This window comes from Periplaneta americana, chromosome 7 (genome assembly GCF_040183065.1).
Source record: "Periplaneta americana isolate PAMFEO1 chromosome 7, P.americana_PAMFEO1_priV1, whole genome shotgun sequence".
Lineage (NCBI taxonomy): Eukaryota > Metazoa > Arthropoda > Insecta > Blattodea > Blattidae > Periplaneta > Periplaneta americana.
Genome location: NC_091123.1, coordinates 75433136 through 75453630, shown reverse-complemented (window position 1 = coordinate 75453630; position 20495 = coordinate 75433136). Strand labels below are relative to the sequence as shown.

The following is a 20495-nucleotide window of genomic DNA, read 5'->3' as shown; positions in this document are numbered from 1 at the left end:
ATATTATTTCTTCTACATACTATTTTGTATTCGTATCACAATACTGAGAAGAAAGGAACTTAGTCAAGATTTCTCACAAATTTCCTAATTGCAAATAGTAACTAATATTCAATATAAAAGTGTACACATTATGACTAATTAAAGTCTAATTATATAGAGAAACGTCATTCCTTGCATTGTTTTGATAAGTTATATATTTTGGTTCTTATCACGTTTTTTATTCTCCTGATAAGTTGCAAAATATGACTATTTTGTTTTTCAGGCTGCCCAGCATAAATAAAAGATCTCATATTTTATCTCTGCCTCTGTACAACGTCACATTTGTTGCAGTGGGGAGGAAAGGGGATGGCAAAAGGTTGTAATCAGTGCTTTTCTTCTGAAGAAAAAGGTGGTGGAACTCTGTGTAGAATATACCATAGCAGATGGAGATGATTACTATCCAGTACACGGGAATTTTGTCGTTTTTAACCTCCTTTTCTTCCAGCTTTAAGGCTTTCAATCCCTAAGAGCAGTTCAAAGAAATATGTTAACAACGTAATTAATTAATTATTACAACAAAAAGATGGCGGAATGCATTCTGGCACGTTCCACCAGAAAAAAAGTACCACTTGTAATACTTTTTAATACACTTATGCCCACGACTAAGACAAACCACTTGAAACTTAACGGTCACTGGCCAGCAGAGATATAATGAAACATCTGTATAAATCAGTAGTGTGTTAACAGAACTACGTTGTTCTTCTTCTCGAAACTCCCTCTTTTGGGAAAGGATCAATGTAAAGTTTATATTATCTTGAATCCATCCAGCCTATCCACACAACTTCCAATATCTTTAGAAAGTCTACCAGAACTTTTTTCATTACCGGCCACATTTTTTTCAGTAATTGTATACACACAGACCTAAATTTATATAATATATAATAATGGTCCGCTTTTAGGTACCTTAAAGTTTTTTTAAAGGAATATTTAATTCAATTTTTTTCTAATTTGTTTCCTGCTTTCGTCATCAGAGGTCTATCCAGTCTCTTGAGACAGCCTCTGAAGTCTCCTGAGGCAATGTTCTGCAGATATTTGCAGTCTCAATAGACTTTATTTAACCTATATGAGCGAGAAAAACTAAAGCATCAAGATCATCTTAGCTGCTATAAATATAAGACACAAGACATCTTGATTTTACTTTCTCTGACAAGAGCTAAGCTAAGAATTATCACCTCTCTGACAAGAGCCATGCTAAGGATTATCATCATGAACCTTTAGCAAGAGTGATAATCACTACTCCAACTATTTACTTAACATGGCTCTGTAGTTAGGATACAGTTATGTGCAGACAATGTCTCGAACTAAGAAAGGAAATTACTAACTAATAACAAGGGCTCAGAAGTTCATGCATTTGCATACTTTTTCCTGGAGAGTATAACTACAACTATATGCTTACATTTTATCTACATGAATTATCAATTTTTTAAGATCAATGTTATCCGGGCTAAAGGGCCATGGTTTATTGAAGCTGTTGTTACCATACGTTTCGTTTGCTACTCCAGCAGACATCAGTGGTGTGGCACACAGGAGCACAAAGATCTTCTTAGCGTGCCAAAAACGACTGGGACTGTAACTGGTTGTATTACGATATTTAAGGTCCCGATGGATCGTGGCTCGCCATTGTCGCCGCGGTCCACACCAGTGGTCGAAGTGTTCTGATTGACTACCGTTGTGTTTGGCTGTTGGATGAATGGTTTAATGCTTGTGTTTCTCAGGGCCAGGTACCATGCTTGATTTACTTTAAGGCCTTCTTCCTTTCGATTGAAGTTGTTCTTGTGCTTACAGATTTCAATGGCCTCTCAATGTAATCTGGCATGTAAATGTGGCGTGCCACTTAGGATGTCAGTGTCCTCGAACCTGATGATGTGGTCCCTCTCTTGAAACTCATGCTCGGCTACTGCTGACTTACCTATATGGCCTAGGCAGCAGTTTCTTCTATGTTCAGTAATTTGCGTCTTGAAGCTACGTTGAGTCATATACTGAACCACAGGAGCACGGGATCCTATATACTCCAGTAGACGATAGTCGGTAACGTTTGTCCTTGGTCGAACGTAACCAACTCCAAGTCTGTTTCGTTGGAAGGAAAACTGTCTCTACGTCATATTGTTTTAGTAGCTTACTGATGCAATCTGTAACATGTTTATAGTATGAGAGGAACATCATGTCTCTCTTGGTACAGCCTTGACTCAGACTTGGCGGTGTATGCTTTCTTGGTTTCAAGGCTCTTGTAATCTCTCTTGCAGAATAGCCACTGGCCTCCAGAGTGGACATAAGACGGCCGATTTCTTGATCAAGGTGTTGTGGATCAGAAACCCTCTTGGCCCAGTTGAACAAAGTTTTCGTCATTGCTTCTGTCTGGGGTGATGGTTAGAGTCTTCGTGTAAATAGCAATCTGTGTGCATGGGTTTCTGTAGATTCTCTGGCCAAGAGAACCATCCTCCTTTCTGCAGACCAATACATCCAAGAAGGGCAACTGACCATCATTCTCTGTTTCCATAGTGAACTGGATCTGGGCAAGATGGCTGTTTAAGTGGATAAGGTTCCAGATCACGAATGTGTCGTCCATGTATCTAAACCAGCAGACAGGTTTAAGTATCGCAGACTTCAAGGTCGTCTCTTCAAAGAATTTCATATAGAAATTGGCGATTACAGGGCTGAGTGGGCTCCCCAGATAACATTGATCCCAATGACGCAAGCCGTGAAAGCCTACATTACAAGATTATCAATTTTTAAATTTATTAAGTATGGTTTTATGTCGCATATAAGGGATATTTTCGTTGTTTTCATAAATGCATAATATTTTCTTTACTTTAAGACATATACGGCATATTTATAAGGTTCACAAGATTTGTTTTTCTCATGAACGTAAAACACAGGGAGCTGCATGAGAAATAAGACTGTGAATCACTGTTATGAAATACGAACACTCGAACATCACATGCTAGGTTGCTGACTTGCATGTTTTCATAAGAAAATTTGTATTAAATGTCCATCAAAGAGTCAAGTTATTCAGATCAATAGGATCTAATATTTCACTTCTACCTAACCCAATGGGAAACATGACTCAATGTTGCCTTATGTTATGCTCAGCATCTATAAACAGTTAAAGAGGTGGTCATTCGTTATACTTGTTTAATGCTGCATCTATTAAAACAGCTCCAAATATTATACTGCCAAACAATGAGTTAGAAGGGAATCTTTGTGTTATATCTATTCATTTTTACAGTGTATCAAAAGCAATTATGTCACTGGAAATTGTTGGCATTCCCTTACATGTGTCTCTAGCCAGCTTTTAAGAAACTACATCTAATCTGAGGTCTGTTCTTGGCAGTGTAGGGTAAAATGTAAAGGAAAAAGTGACTAAAATAATTTAAAAAAATTCTGGATACGAACGGTTGTGAGGTAATCAAAATATTTTTGAAGAAAAATTCTCCATTGCACCAAAACATTTATCTCTGATTGTGGAACAATTTTAGCATCATTTAAATATGCCCCAATAACCTCGTGTGAAGTGAAAAGAAGTTTCCATGATACAAAAGCATCTTAAGGAAGAACAGATGCAGTTTCTCAATTTAAAATCTTGGGCACAGGTTGGTCATGAACTGCAACTTTTCATTGATTTTAAACATAACCACCCCTGCTTCAACCTCTAATGAATAATTAAGTACGTACTCATTAGCATTCATACTGTTACAGGAAACGTAGTTTCTCTTCATTTATAGTGCATACTTATTGGCAAATTTTTCACCTTTTAAGGGCATATTTGCATGCATTAGTTTTCAGGGCATGAATTTCCAGGCCCTACTAATGACCATCTCTTGTAATTAGCAACCATTAAAACTAAAAAATTCAAGCATTTAATTTTCTGAACATATAAAACTTACATGTCGAGGTTTCTCAAAAGGGGAGTTCCTCTGGTTATTACTGACTGTAACAGATAGTGGCTGTCGAATGCAGGAAGGGGGAGAGCGCCTGGATGTTCTCATATATGCAGCACTTGGCGGAGGTCTCCATAATGATGCTGCTGTACGACGAGGTGGAATCTAACATGAAAAAATAATCACACTACAATATGTACGCTATCTCTTTGGTTGGCAATGAGACAACATAAGACAGAACTTCCAGGCAGAATTAAAATTAGAAAGCTTAGATGAGAGATTAACGTTAAATTGGCAATAACAAATATAATTGCAATATACAAATCCAAGTTGTTTCCTAACATAAGAAAATAACACATGCAAAATAACACTTCGGGTAATTATTTACTTTAGCAATATCGTATTTGTCTCTTGTTTATGGAAATAATTGAACAGTAGTGAACAACATAATAAATAACATAGTATGTGAACTTTTGGTTAGTGAAAGTAAATAGAAACAGTTTTGCTTTTAATTGTGGCAAATATTATACATCACCAAAAAGCAAATCGAGAAAGTGCAGTTGGAAGGTTTCAGGGGGAATGTAACACAACCTAACCTAAGATCAGGTGAGTGAGGGATAGTCTAAAGCATAGCTGAATGGAAATCACACAGAAAGTAGTAGAGAAATAGTGGATACTTACAGTATCGCTAAAGTAAATAATTCCGACACTCTGGAATTTCGAAGTAACTAAAACCTGAAAGAATATTCAGAATTCGTTGCTAAAGCGAAAGAATTGCTCTTGTCATTCAAGAGTTACTATGAAGAGGTTAGTTAAATTATATTTTCTGGAGTTCACTAAGCAATATTGGTTTAAAAGGATACAAGGCAATAAAAGAAAAAGATATGAAAGAATGTAGCTCTGATCAGTTTTAAAACAGATATAACCCTAGCAATAATCTGAAGAGAATAATAAATACACCAACAGGAAGAAAAAAAATGGTGTCAGAGGACACACACTCTTTCATAAAGTTCATATATTTCGAAACAATTTAGTTCTTTTAGAACTTTAACAATGTATTCAAGACTTAAGAGTTCAGATCTATCCCATCACAATTTCACATCTTGGTTGTGATGGAGAATTCCATCCAACAGTCAAATTACAAGGTGATATCGAAGTTATTTGGTAGATATTAAGATGATTTCAACTCATACCACAATTTTACGATTAAGGGATGAAGACTCCTGTCTGCAGGTGGCAGACAACTATATAAAGTTGAAAGGATTATTTGATAAATTAATACACATACAGTAATTAAGATATGCAACTATTCACACCAGATTTCAACTTTTTTGGAATATCTAATGAGAAATACATTTAGGGGAAAAACTTTTGAAGTGATCCTTCTGATACAATCACAGCATTAGGCTAGAAAGAAAAAGAAAAACTAACTAACAAAAAAAAAAAAAAAAAAAAAAAACATGCATGAATGCTATTAGAACATGGAACAAATGCATGCCACGAAGATTATTTTTTCTCCTTCATGTGAAAAATATAAACTTTAACAGCAGAGTCAGCATGACCTTCACCATGATTTTTGGTACTTTATGGGTGAAAGATTGTCTTTTAGGCCGGCAGCATACTGCATCAGACAGGACTGTTTTGTCTTGGACTATTCAATGTAATGGTGATTACACGCATTCTTATGAGGCTGCAGCATACTGCATCAGACAAAATGTCCTGGGACGAATGCCCGATGCACTAAGTTGCAACCTCGTAAGAATGCTTGTAATCACTGTCACATCGAACAGTCTGAGACAAAACTGTCCTGTCTGATGCAGTATGCTGCTAGTCTAAGAAATACTTTTTTGTATACTTTCATTACCGGGCATGATCTTAAGAAATTAGTAATTTTCAATTATCTTATAACTGAAAGTGTAAGAGAGAATCAGACTACGAATTTTGAAGTATCTATTTGATCAGATCTTTCTCACTGTAGTTAAGAAAATAAAGGACTCAGAAATTTAACGAAATTCTTCAGCATTTCTCCATAGCACACAGCACAAATCACAACTCTGTAAGGCTTATTTATTCCATTAATCTTTTTAGAATAGCTTTTTTTTTGTCCTATATACTGTTTTCATTTGTCAGGCAAATATAACCACATGTATCCTCTGCATGGCTGCACCTGAAAAATTAATTGTAATATCAAATAATATTTACCACCCAGTTACTGAATCTGTAATAGTACTCACATTCCATGAAGAAACTCTATGTTTCTTAGGGGCCGACTTCTGTTTGGCTACCAATGCAGCCAAATGTTCAGTGCTTTTACTGGGAATGGCATCTAAGATCATTTCCCCACCACGGCCACGTGAAAATGACACATCAGGTATACTTTTCAAAAACTGCTCTAGGGTCTGATAACCCAGTTTGTGATAGGGAATTCCGGTCCCCACTATTTTTTTATAGTCACCTGTAGTTAAAATAAAACAACATATTATGCTCTGGCTTATTATAGTGCAGATTTGTGCAAAGCCGAGTTTCACAGTGCAGAGTGAAAACTGTTTCAATCTATGGCTCATGTGAACTACTCAAGATTTTATATTCTAAGCTTAGCTGGCTATAAGGCATAAAATTAATATTGGTCTTTCTTATTACCTGTTTATGTTTACAGTAATATATATATATATATATATATATATATATATAATTTATTTTCAAAGCTCAGACATTCTGGATTGTCAAAAACACAGAATAAAATAATATACACAAGAATAGTGATTACAATAAGTAACGTTTACATGGACAGAAAACAAGAATTTTGGAATTCAGACAAATTATCTAGGGTGCAGCAGTGGGTTATGACGATTTTTATAGCCCTGTTCTGTGACACTCAGGACTAATTAAAAGAAAACACATATACTGAAAGTAATCTAGTACAATGCAATTTATTAATGTCTAATTACTTTTTAAAAACTACATATCTTAAGTAGCCTCCATGGCAAGGAATACATTCCTGCAATCTGCTATGAAAGTTCTGCATAACTCGCCCCAACAAAACAGGTTCGATGGCACTAATTTTGTTCTTTATGTTTTGTTTCAGCTGGATGATGGTTCGAGGCTTGTTGCGATATACCCCATCAGCATACACTACTCATGGTTCAATGAACTGTCTTCGAAACATGTTTCCAGGACGAATAATTTCACGATTTGGAGACATTGCCTGGCTGCCAAGATCTCCTGACCTGACTACAGCTGATTACTTCCTATGGGATTATCTCAAAAGTAGGGTGTATCGCAACAAACTTTGCACCATCATCCAGCTGAAACAAAACATAAAGAACGAAATTAGTGCCATCGAGCTTGATTTGTTGGGGCGAGTTATGCAGAACTTTCATAGCAGATTGCAGGAATGTATTCGTTGCTATGGAGGCTACTTATGAAATGTAGTTTTTAAAAAGTAATCAGACATTAATAAATTGCATTGTACTAGATTACTTCAAGTATGTTTTTCCTTTTAATTCGTCCTGAGTGTCCCACAACAGGGCTATAAAAACCGTCATATCCCACTGCCACACCCTATACACACATATTTTACAAACGCAAACTAAGAAAAAGGGGAACTACAATATTTGATATGAATGGTCTTTGAGGATTGCTAGACCCTTTAATGGTTGAAGTGACTATTTTAGGAATAATGTCATGGATTCCAAAGCTTTTTAAAAACATTAATGGTTAATTGTGGGATGGTTCCCCTTGCTCCGATCATTAAACCAAGTACTTCCAGACGCCTTCCAGCTGATATTTTCCTCGAAAATACAGAATAGTATGTTCACTGTTAGCTACGTGTAACATTACAGTTTTCAGATTATTTCTAATGAAGATACTATGTAATGTAACTAATAACATGCTCATTTCATTACTATTTTCAGTTTGTAGTTCAAGGTAATATTTAGACAGAAAAAATAAAACGAAAGCTCTTTTTATTAAACATTTCATCCTTAAATTGCAGTGCATGTTAAAATAGAGCACGCTACTGTCAAGTGAGATGACATCTGATAAAAGAAAGAAAAGCTACTGTGGGAATATACACATTTTAGGCTGTCCATAAGAGTGTGTTATAAATTACATTTTACATTATTTTTAGCTGTATATTCTGACAAAAGAATATCAAGAGTATAAAATAAACTGAAGAAACTTCAATCATCATTCACAGTGATAAAAGTACTTTTATATCTAAATGTTGGAAAATATTAATCACTATCTAGTACTCTTTTCCACAGAATTTGCCTATGGAACATCGATTCTATTTTCATATTACTGCTTTAAATGGTAGAACAGTCTTATCCCGCAATCAATACACAAATGGTTGGTTGGTTAGTTGCTAATTCTCGACATATTGGAGTTCTTCCATTTGCCTTCTTGCTTCCTAGTATTGTAAGGACGGATCTGTAGCTGTTAAATTGTTTACTGTAAACAATTTAACAGCTACAGATCCGTCCTTATAGTCTTGAGGTGTGGCATATCCATTTATAGTATTATCTTCTTTACAAAGTAAAGAATTAGAAGTAGGAAAAATATTTATTTTATATAGATGGGCAGCCAAACAATCATGTCCAATATATAACCGAAAAAGAGTCACAGCTTTCATTCGAGTCAAAGCTTTCATTCAAGTCACAGCTTTCATTTGTGAACAATACACAAATATACTCCAATATAAATATTAGGAACTTGAAATAAATAATGAATAAACACTCAACACCAATTAGATTAAGACTAGGACATAGTTGGGGCACCAACCGAACAAGACAAAGCAATAAACATACCATCACAATATTGCAACCTCTGACTGAGATCCTAGCCGATATGTACATTTACTATCAGGCAGTACATCTCACTTGACAACATGTGTCAGAGGAAGAACAATTGTTTGTATACATCTGAAGTCTGATTAGTGTAATATTTAGCTAGTCAGCGATGTATGTGATGGAGGGGGAAAGAAACTGGCATACTACCCCATTATCTCCTGCCTAGTTGCCTTGTAAGTGGTGACTTGTTGGTATCATTTGAGAGGTTCAGACCTGCCTTCTGACAGTTGATTAAACAACAACGATACTACATTACTGTTGTTTAGTTAACTACCCAAAGACAGATTTGAACCTCGTAAGTGACACCAATAAGACATCACTCGAGGCAACTAAGTCAGGAGATAATATGGTAGGGTGGTTACTGCACTGATAGGCAATTATTACCCAACATGTAAACATTACCGTCTTCTTTTAATTGTAAAAGGGTTATGGGAGGAAATAACAAGTTTCAATCCCTTTCAAAAACATATTTAATCTATTCTACACATTATTTTCGCTAATATTTCCACTTACAAACAAGTGAAAAGTTCCTGTCAGAAATGTTATTCTGACACACTTATGAACTTAAAATATATTTTCAATGATTGTATTAATATAACTACAGGATAGGAACCAATGGCGGGCTTATGTGAGGGCAGCAATGAACCTCCGGGTTCCTTAAAAGCCGTAAGTAATACAAATTATTTTTCTGGCTTTCATTACCCCTATTCCACATCACACAGACAAATTTTTTCTCCTCTCCGTCAATGAAGCCAATATTTAGAATGCGCTATATTTATGAGACATCTTCAGGAGAAATCAGAAATTTCATTTTTCTTAAAACTTCATTTAAACGGTTAGTTGGATATTTATATTATGTCTTCAGGTAGTCATTGTGTATTCTAAAATGTCAACTCGAGATTACAACACAAATGTTTGGTATATTTTACGTGTACAACCAATATATAATAACATTGACAAGAGCTAATGACAATTCGTTTAATGCAGTACTGCAATTTAAGGATGAGACCCTTGTCAGAAATTATTTATTAGAATTTCGTATGTGTAGCCTGCGATACAAAATTACAAAGATGCACAGTTCCATTGCTATGTGAAAGACATGTCTGGATCTCGCCAAAGACATGAATATTCACGTTTGTCATTGTGATAAATTATGTCATCTTGTTTGGAAGTCTAGTGTCATTCTGACTAAGTCCAATAACTGGAATCTCACAGTATGTCTCTAATGTAAGTAAAAAAATGTCCCAAATATGGGCTTATTGTACACCCCACTTAGGGTATTAAAAGTCCTCAATATACAGAGTGTTAAGAAAAAGGGTCTAATATTTTGAGGAGTGATAGTATGCATCACAACAAGGGGAAAAAAACAGAAGTCCAATAAATATGAGTCCTAAAACTAATAGTTTTTACGAAAAACATTTAAAATTCGTGTGTTGGTGATAGGTTAATAGGGACACACACATACTACCCCGTAGATTAACTGGTTCTTTGTACCAGTGTTTTTTAGCAAACCGATTGTCCATCTTGCTGGAGAAAGTGCCATAATCAAAGACTACAACTGTGGTTTATGAATGACGAAGAAACAGCCCATTTGTGTAACAGAGTCTGACATCTAACATGGGTATTTAATCTTCAATAGATTGGCCAGGGAAGTCCTGTACCATGGCTTGCTCATTCCCCAGATTTTAATCCCATGGACTTTTGGTGCTTAGTTTATGCATCACCCACTGAAGACACTCAAACATTACAGGAGCATGTCTTCAATACTTGTCAGCACATCCGAGATCAACCAGGGGTATGTGAAAGGTTGCGTGGTTTCCTGAGACATTGAATGGAAGGATGTGTTATGATGAATGGAAGACATATCGAGCATCTGCTATGAACAATAAAGTTATAATATCTTGGAAGATATTAATTTCAAAGACGCATGTTCATTAGACCTTTTAACTTGTTTTGACGAGTTCTATCTTCTCTTAAAATATTAAAACAACTTTTTTAACACTGTATAAATGTAGTGTGCATGTTTGTGTCACAAGCATTCTCTCTTATTCAGAGAAATTTTTAATTTTTATAGCTATGCCACAAGACGTCATTTTCAGAATCATTGTGCAATAACAGAGCCATAGAAATGTTCTTCAAACATATCTAAATTGCTGTTCTTTTTAGGAACCAATGAAGTGGCCAGATCATGGTTTTATGAAATGTTTTATCCATGATCTTACATGCCATTTTTTACTTAAAATACAAATAAAACAAACACTGCACAGCAAAAAAAAATTAAGACGACATTCATCGTGAAATACATGTTATGCAATAGAGACTACAAACATTAAGTTCCTTACTGCATAGAGATAGAAAATATAAAAGCACACACTAAGAGCACATTAAGCTACAGAAGCTTTCCACTAGTATAAGGTTAGAAAGACATACACAGAATAAGAAAAGAAAGAACTTTACAATTCAGATAAGATATCTAAGTACAAAACATTTCAAACATAATATAATCTTTGTTCCACAAACCTCTCAATTTATTTAAAGACTACAAACAAAAAGTTACTTACAGTCGAGATTAGCAGTTGGAATTCCACCTTTCGTTGAAAGAAGACATGCTCGTAGCATAGATATCACTTGATCTCTCTCAGTTTCTGCCATTTTATTTTCTGAAGAAAAAGAGGACTCAATTAATGTGAAATATTTTTCGGAAATCCAAAGACCTTAGCTTAGAATCTATATACATTTAAAACCCAGACACAAAAAAAATATGAATGTGATTTGCATTATGATCACAAACTTGTATGGACGCCATAAATAATACAAGAGGAGTAGGTATTTTCCATGGCTTTCAGGCATGAAAGTGAATTTATATTGTCCACTTTATCCTATCCAGGACAGAGAAGCAGTCAAAAATACAGCATCAGAAACAGCAATTTGTATGGCAAGTTATTGGCATCTGGTCAAGCCTCAAAATGCAATTACCAGTGGAAGAAGCAGTTCAAAATATCTTGAAAATGGGAAGGAACATTTATTTTTAAGAAATACATGCAAGTTACTTCTTCATTTATTGAAATTAATTAGCCAGTTATTTACGGTACTAGTGAATGAAGATGTATTTTATCCATGAGCAGAATGTTTGGCATGCAAGGCACAGCCTCACAAGTTAATTTCTGCAAGTGATTATAAATGTAATGGACAGAGGCAAACCCGACGCTTAGCAGCAGAAGGGACTGAAGAAGATGAAGAAGAAGAAGGAGGAGGAGGTTATAAACGCTTCTTATACGTAATATTTTTTTTTCAAACACCGACAAAGAAACTAATGAGTCTAACTATTTTCAGTTAAAATTAAAAACATTACTGCCGCATTAATATTTTCTTGTAATATGAAGTTTAACCCTTTACAGACTGGCAGTTAATATATTAACCACATATTCTATGGGTTAGCCAGAAGGTTAATAGTAGTAACAGTATGTGTTATTTATGAAGTACTGTACATTGGCATTCTTAAATTTTATGTAAAATTAGGCTTAATTAAACTAATTTAAATTTGTTTAATATTATAATTCTTTTTTTATATATATAAAAAAAGAGCAAAATCATTTCAACTGCAGTCAACTGACAGACCATCAGCTTCCATGTGTACCATTATGCCTATACCAAATGCTTTACATAGGCCCTCCCCATCCTTTACCACAGAATCAATTGATTGCAGTGGCTGGGACACAAACCTGTGACCTTAAGCATGATATGCTGGCTGGACATATCTTGTGTGCCTTCAACAGCTCAGCTAACAAACCCAACACGACTTTATTTGATTGTACAGGTGTACGAACTCCTGGTTAAAAGTCAGGAATTTGCATGAATAGTGGTGTAAGTTTTACAGCCTTTAAAAGTATTATTGATAAATATTTAATTTGATTCTATTCCTAATTAAACACGAGTAAGGTCGTAGATACGAATTTGTAGTTTTTATTAATTATTATAAATGTATCAAGTTTTATGAAGTTTCGTTGTAAAAAAATTTTACACTTAAGGGATGATAGTGATGATGAATACGATATTTTTCTGCCACAGAATGTATTGAAATTAGGGGTGTTCTATCAAATTTACTGCCTGATAAATCCAAACCCACAAATGAAAAGGAGTATGCTGTGTTTTCAGAAAAGACTAAAAACAGAGGTGTGAATATTAGCCAGTTTTTTCAGAAAAATCCAAAAAGTTAAAGTGTTTCAAGCTTATGGTCACCTTGTTCTATGCTAAAGGGACTTTATCTCTTGGAAGGGGGGGGGGGGAGGACATATTCAAGATTCTGAAAATTTTAGCACTGTTAAAAAGGAATACCGTAGGTTAAGAACCTAAAAAAATTCAATACTCCTGAGAGAGACCACATAAATTCTTGGCTGAAGGTTCTGATAATAACTATCCCGTCATGAGGTTGTGGCAGTCATGGGTATGGCAGGTGGATTTATTTTTATTTTTATTTTATTGGGTTATTTTACGACGCTGTACCAACATCTAGGTTATTTAGTGTCTGAATATGAAGGTGATAATGCCGGTGAAATGAATCCGGGGTCCAGCACCGAAAGTTACTCAGCATTTGCTCGTATTGGGTTGAGGGAAAACCCCGGAAAAAAACTTCAACCGGGTAACTTGCCCCGACCGGGATTCCAACCTGGGCCACCTGGTTTCGCGGCCAGACGCGCTGACTGTTACTCCACAGGTGTGGACAGCAGGTGGATGCAGGATTGATGAGGTGTACAAAATGAAGGTTAATGACAATGAAGAAAGGAGGTAGGGGGTTAATTATCGTAGAATTCCAGTTATAAAGACAAAGCATTTAATGTAAATAAGTTGGAAATTTACAGAAAATAAATTTTGGAGGATTCTAAATAATGTGAAGTATGAAAACTTCAACACATAATTTTTATTATATGGCATTGTGACTTAAAAAAATTCTAGCTTGTGGCTAAACATATTCGAATCTGATAATGTTTTTCCCTTTTCAAATTTTAATGTTAGGCCAGCAGCATACTGCATCGGACATTCTGTCTCTGATGGAATATTTCGTCTCAGACCATCCAACACTGGACAAACTGTTTTGGTCTGTCTAGAAATGTCTCAAACAGAATTTCACCACAATGTGAGTAGTAGGTTTCCCATTACAGTGCTACTGTCGACTGTGATGTGACAAGAAAATGATATAAATAGAATATGTGTGCGTGCGTGTGCGTGTAGTGTGTGGGCGTGGGCGCGTGTGTTTAATACCCACTCACTTCACTTGCGTGGTTCGGGTTCTGCATATGTGGATAGATGGCAGGACTGTGATCCATTTCACCACTTCAGCAGGCCACGTTATGCATGATGTGTATCTATGAAGAGTTATGTCGTGTACTAGGGTAAGTGTAAGTATAGTACAGGGAATGGTGAGGATGATAATGAAGATGAGGAAGGGAGAAGGGGAAACCCAGTGTTAGGCACGTAGCCTACTCCTGTCGAATAGCACCAAGGGTGTCGGCATTCTTAAAGTCCCCATCCGTCGGACGAATCACTATCAACAGTGACATTTGCCTTCTCTTCATATGCACTGCGGAGAGATTTGGGATTCAACCCAGGTATATTGGTGCACAATTTAGTGATTAGAAGTTGTGCACTGCCATCTGTCCTACTCCTGAGGTAGAAATTTAATGCAGTAATTTCTGTCTGAATTTTTTCGCATAGTTTATCTACTAGGTTCTTCTTATGCTGTTTGTTTCTATGTATAATCAAAATAAATGTGAGGGCCTTGCACACACACAAACAAGTCTGTGTCTACATCAATTTCAAATTCATTAGGAAAGCACTTATGTAAAAATAAAATGACACCACTGAATATAACCCACATTAGACATACAGCAAATCAAGTGAGTGAGTGAGCAGATAGTAGGCTTTATGCATGCACAGAATGAAATGTTCGACATCACCTTTTTGTTCGAGATCGTCCCGGATGATCCCGAACAAAACAGTGATGTTACTTCAAGTTTCGTCCGCTGACAGACACAATAGGACGTTTCATTTTGTGAATGCATAAAGTCTGCGCACTCACTTGATTTTTTCTTATGTCCACTGTGGGTTATATTAAGTGATATAATTTTATTCTTACAGTGAAACTAACCCTGAGGTAGTTCCGATGATTTCGGAAGTGAAAATCGTTGAATTTATAAGAGATTTTTCTTCGTGGAGATGCAGTTGATCGTATGTGCAAGTGTATAAGCAGAGTACAAAGGGAACTACCTCAGTGCTAGTTTAGCCATTTTTTGTTCGTCACGGCGAAATTCTATTCGAGATTGGCCGAGACAGAATGTCCCATGCAGTAGCCTATGCTACCGATGTTACAAATAATTAAGAAATACTTTATTACAATAGCATTCGATCAATCTAGAGCATCCACCAACCACTGAACGAATATTGCACACTTTTATTAGTGCCAAAGTGGCGCTATAAATCAATTTTCAATACTTTTATTACAATCACAACACATTTCAAATCTTATAGGCTTTTATATTACTACATTAACACATTTAGTATATCACGAAACATGTAAAATGTAATTATTATGAAAGTCGCCATATTCTTCTTTGAATTAGTACGATCCACTTCCACTAGATAGCAATCGACACGATTGACAGGGCCGACAATACTTGAAAACGAAATGATACTAAATGTGAGGAATGTTACTGCAGATGTGTAATATTATGTAACAGGTTAGGTTAGGTTTAATTAGGTGTGTATTATGTGACAGGTTAGGTTAGGTTTGATTAGGTGTGTAGTATTATTACTATGTTGGCAACACTGAAACCCACTGTTACATTAAAGAAATATGGCTGCATTCTTCGTTCACGCACGATGATTTTCGTATATAAGTAAGGTACGTATATAGGGCGGGTCGGGTGAGCTCACATCTCTCCCAGTGATCACATCAATTTCTACTAATCAGTACTATAAATCCAGGGCATTTTCAAGGTATTTTATCAAGTTCCTATAGTGGCTGGGACATAAGGAAGATTTACCTAGCATTCAATAAAAAAAAATGCATGTTCATTCGCCTTTGAAATCATGGATAGTAAATTTAATCAAATCATTCATTCCAGAATACTGTTCAATAGGCCAGCTCTTTTTACAGAGGCCAGTGTTTAACTCGAGAAAATCGCATTAAGCAGAACGTATAAGCTCCGCCCACTACCCTTTCCACTTTTCTCCTACTAGCTCACCAGGCACGCTACGTGATAGGTGAGTTTGTGTCAAATGCACATTTCATGTGGGTGGGGATAACTTCCCCTACTGGCGTTCTCTTTATAGCAATTTATCCTATCTATTATTATTTATTATTAAGCTCTTTACTAATCAATGTATAGCAGGTTCTTTGTGAATGTGGGCCTACAACATGACGCCAACTGACTGTCAAATACCGTACACTTCCCTACCTTAGCAGGAGAAAAAATTATACCTCCCATGTCACATGATTACCTTGTAAGTTTAAAAGTGTAGTAGAATATGTTCAAAATTTACCTTAAAAAAGTTAACTGTTTGTCAGCAAACGCAGCATTGATTCCCCTAGTTGCACAAACGTCGGCCATATCTTCATTTAACCATCACGTGATTGTAGTATGCTCTTGGACAGTGTTACCAACAAATGAATTGGATAAGTACTATTCAGACTCTGTCGTTTGAAAATCGCTAAGAAACGTACGAAAGTTGCTAAAAATGTTGCTAAAGGAAATAAAAGACAAAAAAAAGTACTACCTGCGCCATTAAATGCTGTATGATTTTATGGTCTGTACCGGGGCCGCCTGTACATACCTATTCACTGTCAGAGAAGATAAATACATAATTATTGTTGGGGATATCATTGCTTGTATTGTTGAATTGAATATTACTCAGTAACTAAGAAAATGCTCCATATTTTGACTATGTGGATAGCGCGTGTGCTTCCCAACCAAGGGGTTCGATTTCCGGCGTGGGTAACGGAAGACATTTATCTTCCGTCCACGGGACTGGGTGTTTGTCCACTGTAGAGATGAGCTTAAACGATATTTTCAAGTATCTGTGACAACTGTTACTGTGACAATTAAATATCTGTGACTTTTATCGGTGATTTTGTCACACCGATATTTTATTTCGATACGTAGCATGAATTACACCGATATTTTGTCACACCGCACCGATAAAAATTAGCAGGAAATATTGAAGAGCAGTGAAATATGAATACGATTTCTCTATACACACCACTCATCTGTGATTTATATGGGAAAATCCAACAAAGAAATTATGTACATGCACCATTAACAAATAAATACTTACCTAACCGAACGGTAACATGTCAAAAGTTAACTTCATGTACCAAGAGGTTATATTATAGATGTTGAACCAGTTGATCATTTTTAAATATAGTTGTGTATGGAGAAATTGAGGTTATATGATTATCCTAATCGTTTTAAAAATTGATCCTTTTTATAGTATATAATGTAGGTAATGGATAAATTATTTTAAGTCGTGCATTAACATTATAATATTGAGCCATAGAATAAAAATTAATGAAACATTATTCGGAAAAACATTGGAAAATAATGACAAAACAAAACAGTTGTTCAGACAGGATTTTACACAAGATTAAGTAGTGGTAACCAATGTTATTATTATTTAAATCGTGTAATAACTACATAATTTATAAAAAGATGGAGAAACTACCGCCCGATTGCTGATATTGTATCATGCGCACGCGCAAACCTACGACGTAGAGGAGAAAATATCAGTCACAGAGTACTGAATACGGAGCAGATTTCGATAGCGATATTTTGTCACAGACATTTCGCGTCATCAGTCACAGGTTTATCTGTGACAAAAAAAAATACCTGTGACAAAATATCGGTTTGTGAAATATCGGCCATCTCTAGTCCACCGTCTTGTGATCGTCCTGTGCTGTCTCTGCGGTGACCCTGTGCAATGCTAATCCCATGACCAGAAAGGCCCGCACCTGTGAAATGTCTAGTGTGTGATTCAGTGATTTTCTCTCCCCCACCCGCAGTGACAGAAATGGGGACGTTAAACCGAGTGAGAAAGAAAGAAGCGACTAAGAAAATGAAGTTTGTTACGCAACATATTCTAGCATTAAAATGTTCTGAAGTTTAATAAGTACTGTAATATTTTGGATTAATATTATAGGCCTAAAGAACTTTAAATATTTTAAATCTGTGCTAGTTTAATTAAAATAGCTCAAATATATTTCAATATCACCATCAAGGTATGATGATGGATCTAAGTACTGCTCAAAAGACGCGCTGACATAATTATATTTTGGCTGTTGAAAGAGCTTTTTGAGGAATAACTTTTGATGTTGAATTAGCATGTTTAGAAGTTTTGGTTGGTCTGCAATTTCATTTCGAAATATTTTCAGAGCAGTTTGGACTTATCATCAAATTCCTAAATTAAAGATTTCAGTGCATCTAATATAATGTAGAATGTCGCTGCTTTAAATTTAAATGATTTGTCGCTAGGCCCCAAATCTGTCGCCAACATAGCTCGAAAACTCGTTAGAACGACAAAACCGCTAAGTTGGCAACACTGCTCCTGGAGTGTAACGTGGTGTAACGGTTGCAGTGTTGCCAAGTCAAAGGTTTTGTAGCTAAATCTGGTGTTTTCAGGACTATGGTCAGCTACAGAATTTTACCATCAGCAGCTAGCTATTTATTTGGCGTTTTTTTATGATTCCGTCAGAGGGAGATTATATTTTAAAGTTATTTTTTTTCTGTAAAGATGTTAATTTATAATTGTTTTTATATGCACTTATGGACAACAATGTTAATCATAAACCAGAGTTTAGTGCGGTATTATCACACTTTTTCATTGTGCGAGTATAAAATATCAACGTTTTATGTTACTCGATTTGGTACAACCAGGTCCATTTTCTGCCTCATCCATTGTTGCTGTACAAATAAGGTGTGCCGCATTCATTAAACTCTTATCTAATGGATGCATCGTTTTTGTAAATGAATTGATGTATTTAATCATAAAGAATAGATGAACGGAATTTTATTTTCATTTATGATAGCCTACATGATATATTATTTAATTTATCATTCCGCATTATATTTTATGTAACACAAATATTTGAACTTAAAACCAGACTCATTGTTGGCAGGAAGTGCCTGCTTAGTGTGAAATCCAGACTTCGAACTGACTGTTGTGATTGTGAATGTAATTATTTCCGAAGTGTCCAGTATATTCTTTATCTATGTACTTCATTCAATTTTGAAGAAATATGCCGTGTAAAACTCTACGAGGATGAAGACGATTTTGCATAGAACATAGAGCCTACAAAGTGATACTTTCCCTAATTTCGTCTCTATTTATATACAATCCTCCAATTCCAGAAACTGTATAGGTAGTTTGTATTTCAAATTTGAAAGTGATGTATTAAGAAAAATCTGGAGTTTTTTAACTAGAGTTTATAGAGGGTTTCTTAAGCTTGTGCAGCGGTAAATGGAATTCCGAGTTGGCAGCACTGAACGGTTGTGAATCACAGACACGCCATGCGCCACATTTGTCATTTTATCAATATCCCGCGATTATGCAAGACTAAAAGAAACCAACTGTTCTCGGCTAAATGGAAATCGATTCGTGCAATATATACTTGAAAATAATGCATTTATAACTATTACAGTGGAACACACACTTCAGAATTGTTCAAGGTCGTATGTAGTTTCGGTCGCTTACCCACCCTTCTCACGAACTTTTCCCTTTGCAAATTACACTGCAAAAAATAGTCTCGTCAGTCTCCTTGTGCTCATCTCGTCAATAATTCACTCTTGGATGTCTCAGTTCCTTTGTAGATCGTTTATAATTTACTAGCGAGCGTCTCGTCATCTGTGAAAGAAGGCTTATGAAATAGTGTTGTAGAAGTACGAGATAATCAGGAAAAAGTAACTGATAAGACGATCAGGAGTGATTAAATGATTGGGGCAAAAGTGACAAGAACCGATAAAAAAAATTACGGCAATGAGAAGGAAATTTAAAAAAATCCGGGACGATTAGGGTACGACTGACGAGACGGAGGCGAAATGTAGGGAAGAAAAAAAAAAGATTGACGAGATTAATAATAGGCCTAGTACGAGTAAATTGATTGAAGAGAAGATTAAGAGGAAAATTGGACATTCAGAATAAAAATGACATGACTGACGAGACAGTCAGGAGAAAAATGATGGATGAGACTATATGGAACGGAAAATGAGTCGAGAGACGGTTAGGAGAACGAAAATATGAGCATGGATCATTTTGTAGGGACTCAATCGCGTTAATATAAACTTTTCTTACAATGTTTAAACTAACACCAAAAGCTGTTGCCATAACTTTAAGTTTTATTGTACAGCTGTCAAAAAAAAAAAAAAAAAGTGGCCGCACTCGTAAACAGCGAATATTTTCGAAGTCCACTTCGGATAAGGGTGATGTTACATGACGCATAAGTTTATAGAAGCAGTTTCGGAACTAAGATGTTTAAGCAGGAATCAGTCACATTGCGTCTCGTAGAGGAGCGGTGGTGTGTTCGCTAAAGGATTCGAAGGTTGTGAGTTCGAGACTTGTTCAAGTTATCATTTTATTTTGTTATCGTTCTTTAGCGATAAAATATCATTCAAGTTATCATTTGTATTGTTATCGTTCTTTAGCGATATAAATAATATTCAAGCTATCATTGGTACTCTGT

The 20495-nt window shown here is 35.7% G+C and overlaps 1 protein-coding gene across 3 annotated transcripts in view; it reads right to left on the bottom strand.

The window, feature by feature from the left end:
• tapas overlaps positions 1–20495 on the bottom strand; it is a 116983-nt gene that overhangs the window by 82430 nt on the left and 14058 nt on the right. Inside the window, exons 1-4 of one of the 3 annotated variants that reach the window (XM_069830911.1) lie at positions 16307–16365; positions 11329–11427; positions 6152–6372; positions 3924–4082 (exon numbers count right to left, since the gene is read on the bottom strand). In XM_069830911.1, the coding sequence (XP_069687012.1) occupies positions 3924–4082; positions 6152–6372; positions 11329–11419 (471 nt within the window). In that variant the 5' untranslated portion in view covers positions 11420–11427; positions 16307–16365. Of the gene's footprint in view, positions 1–3923; positions 4083–6151; positions 6373–11328; positions 11428–16306; positions 16366–20495 lie in introns of those variants that run through there. The other 2 variants (XM_069830910.1, XM_069830912.1) reach the window with 2 other exon arrangements.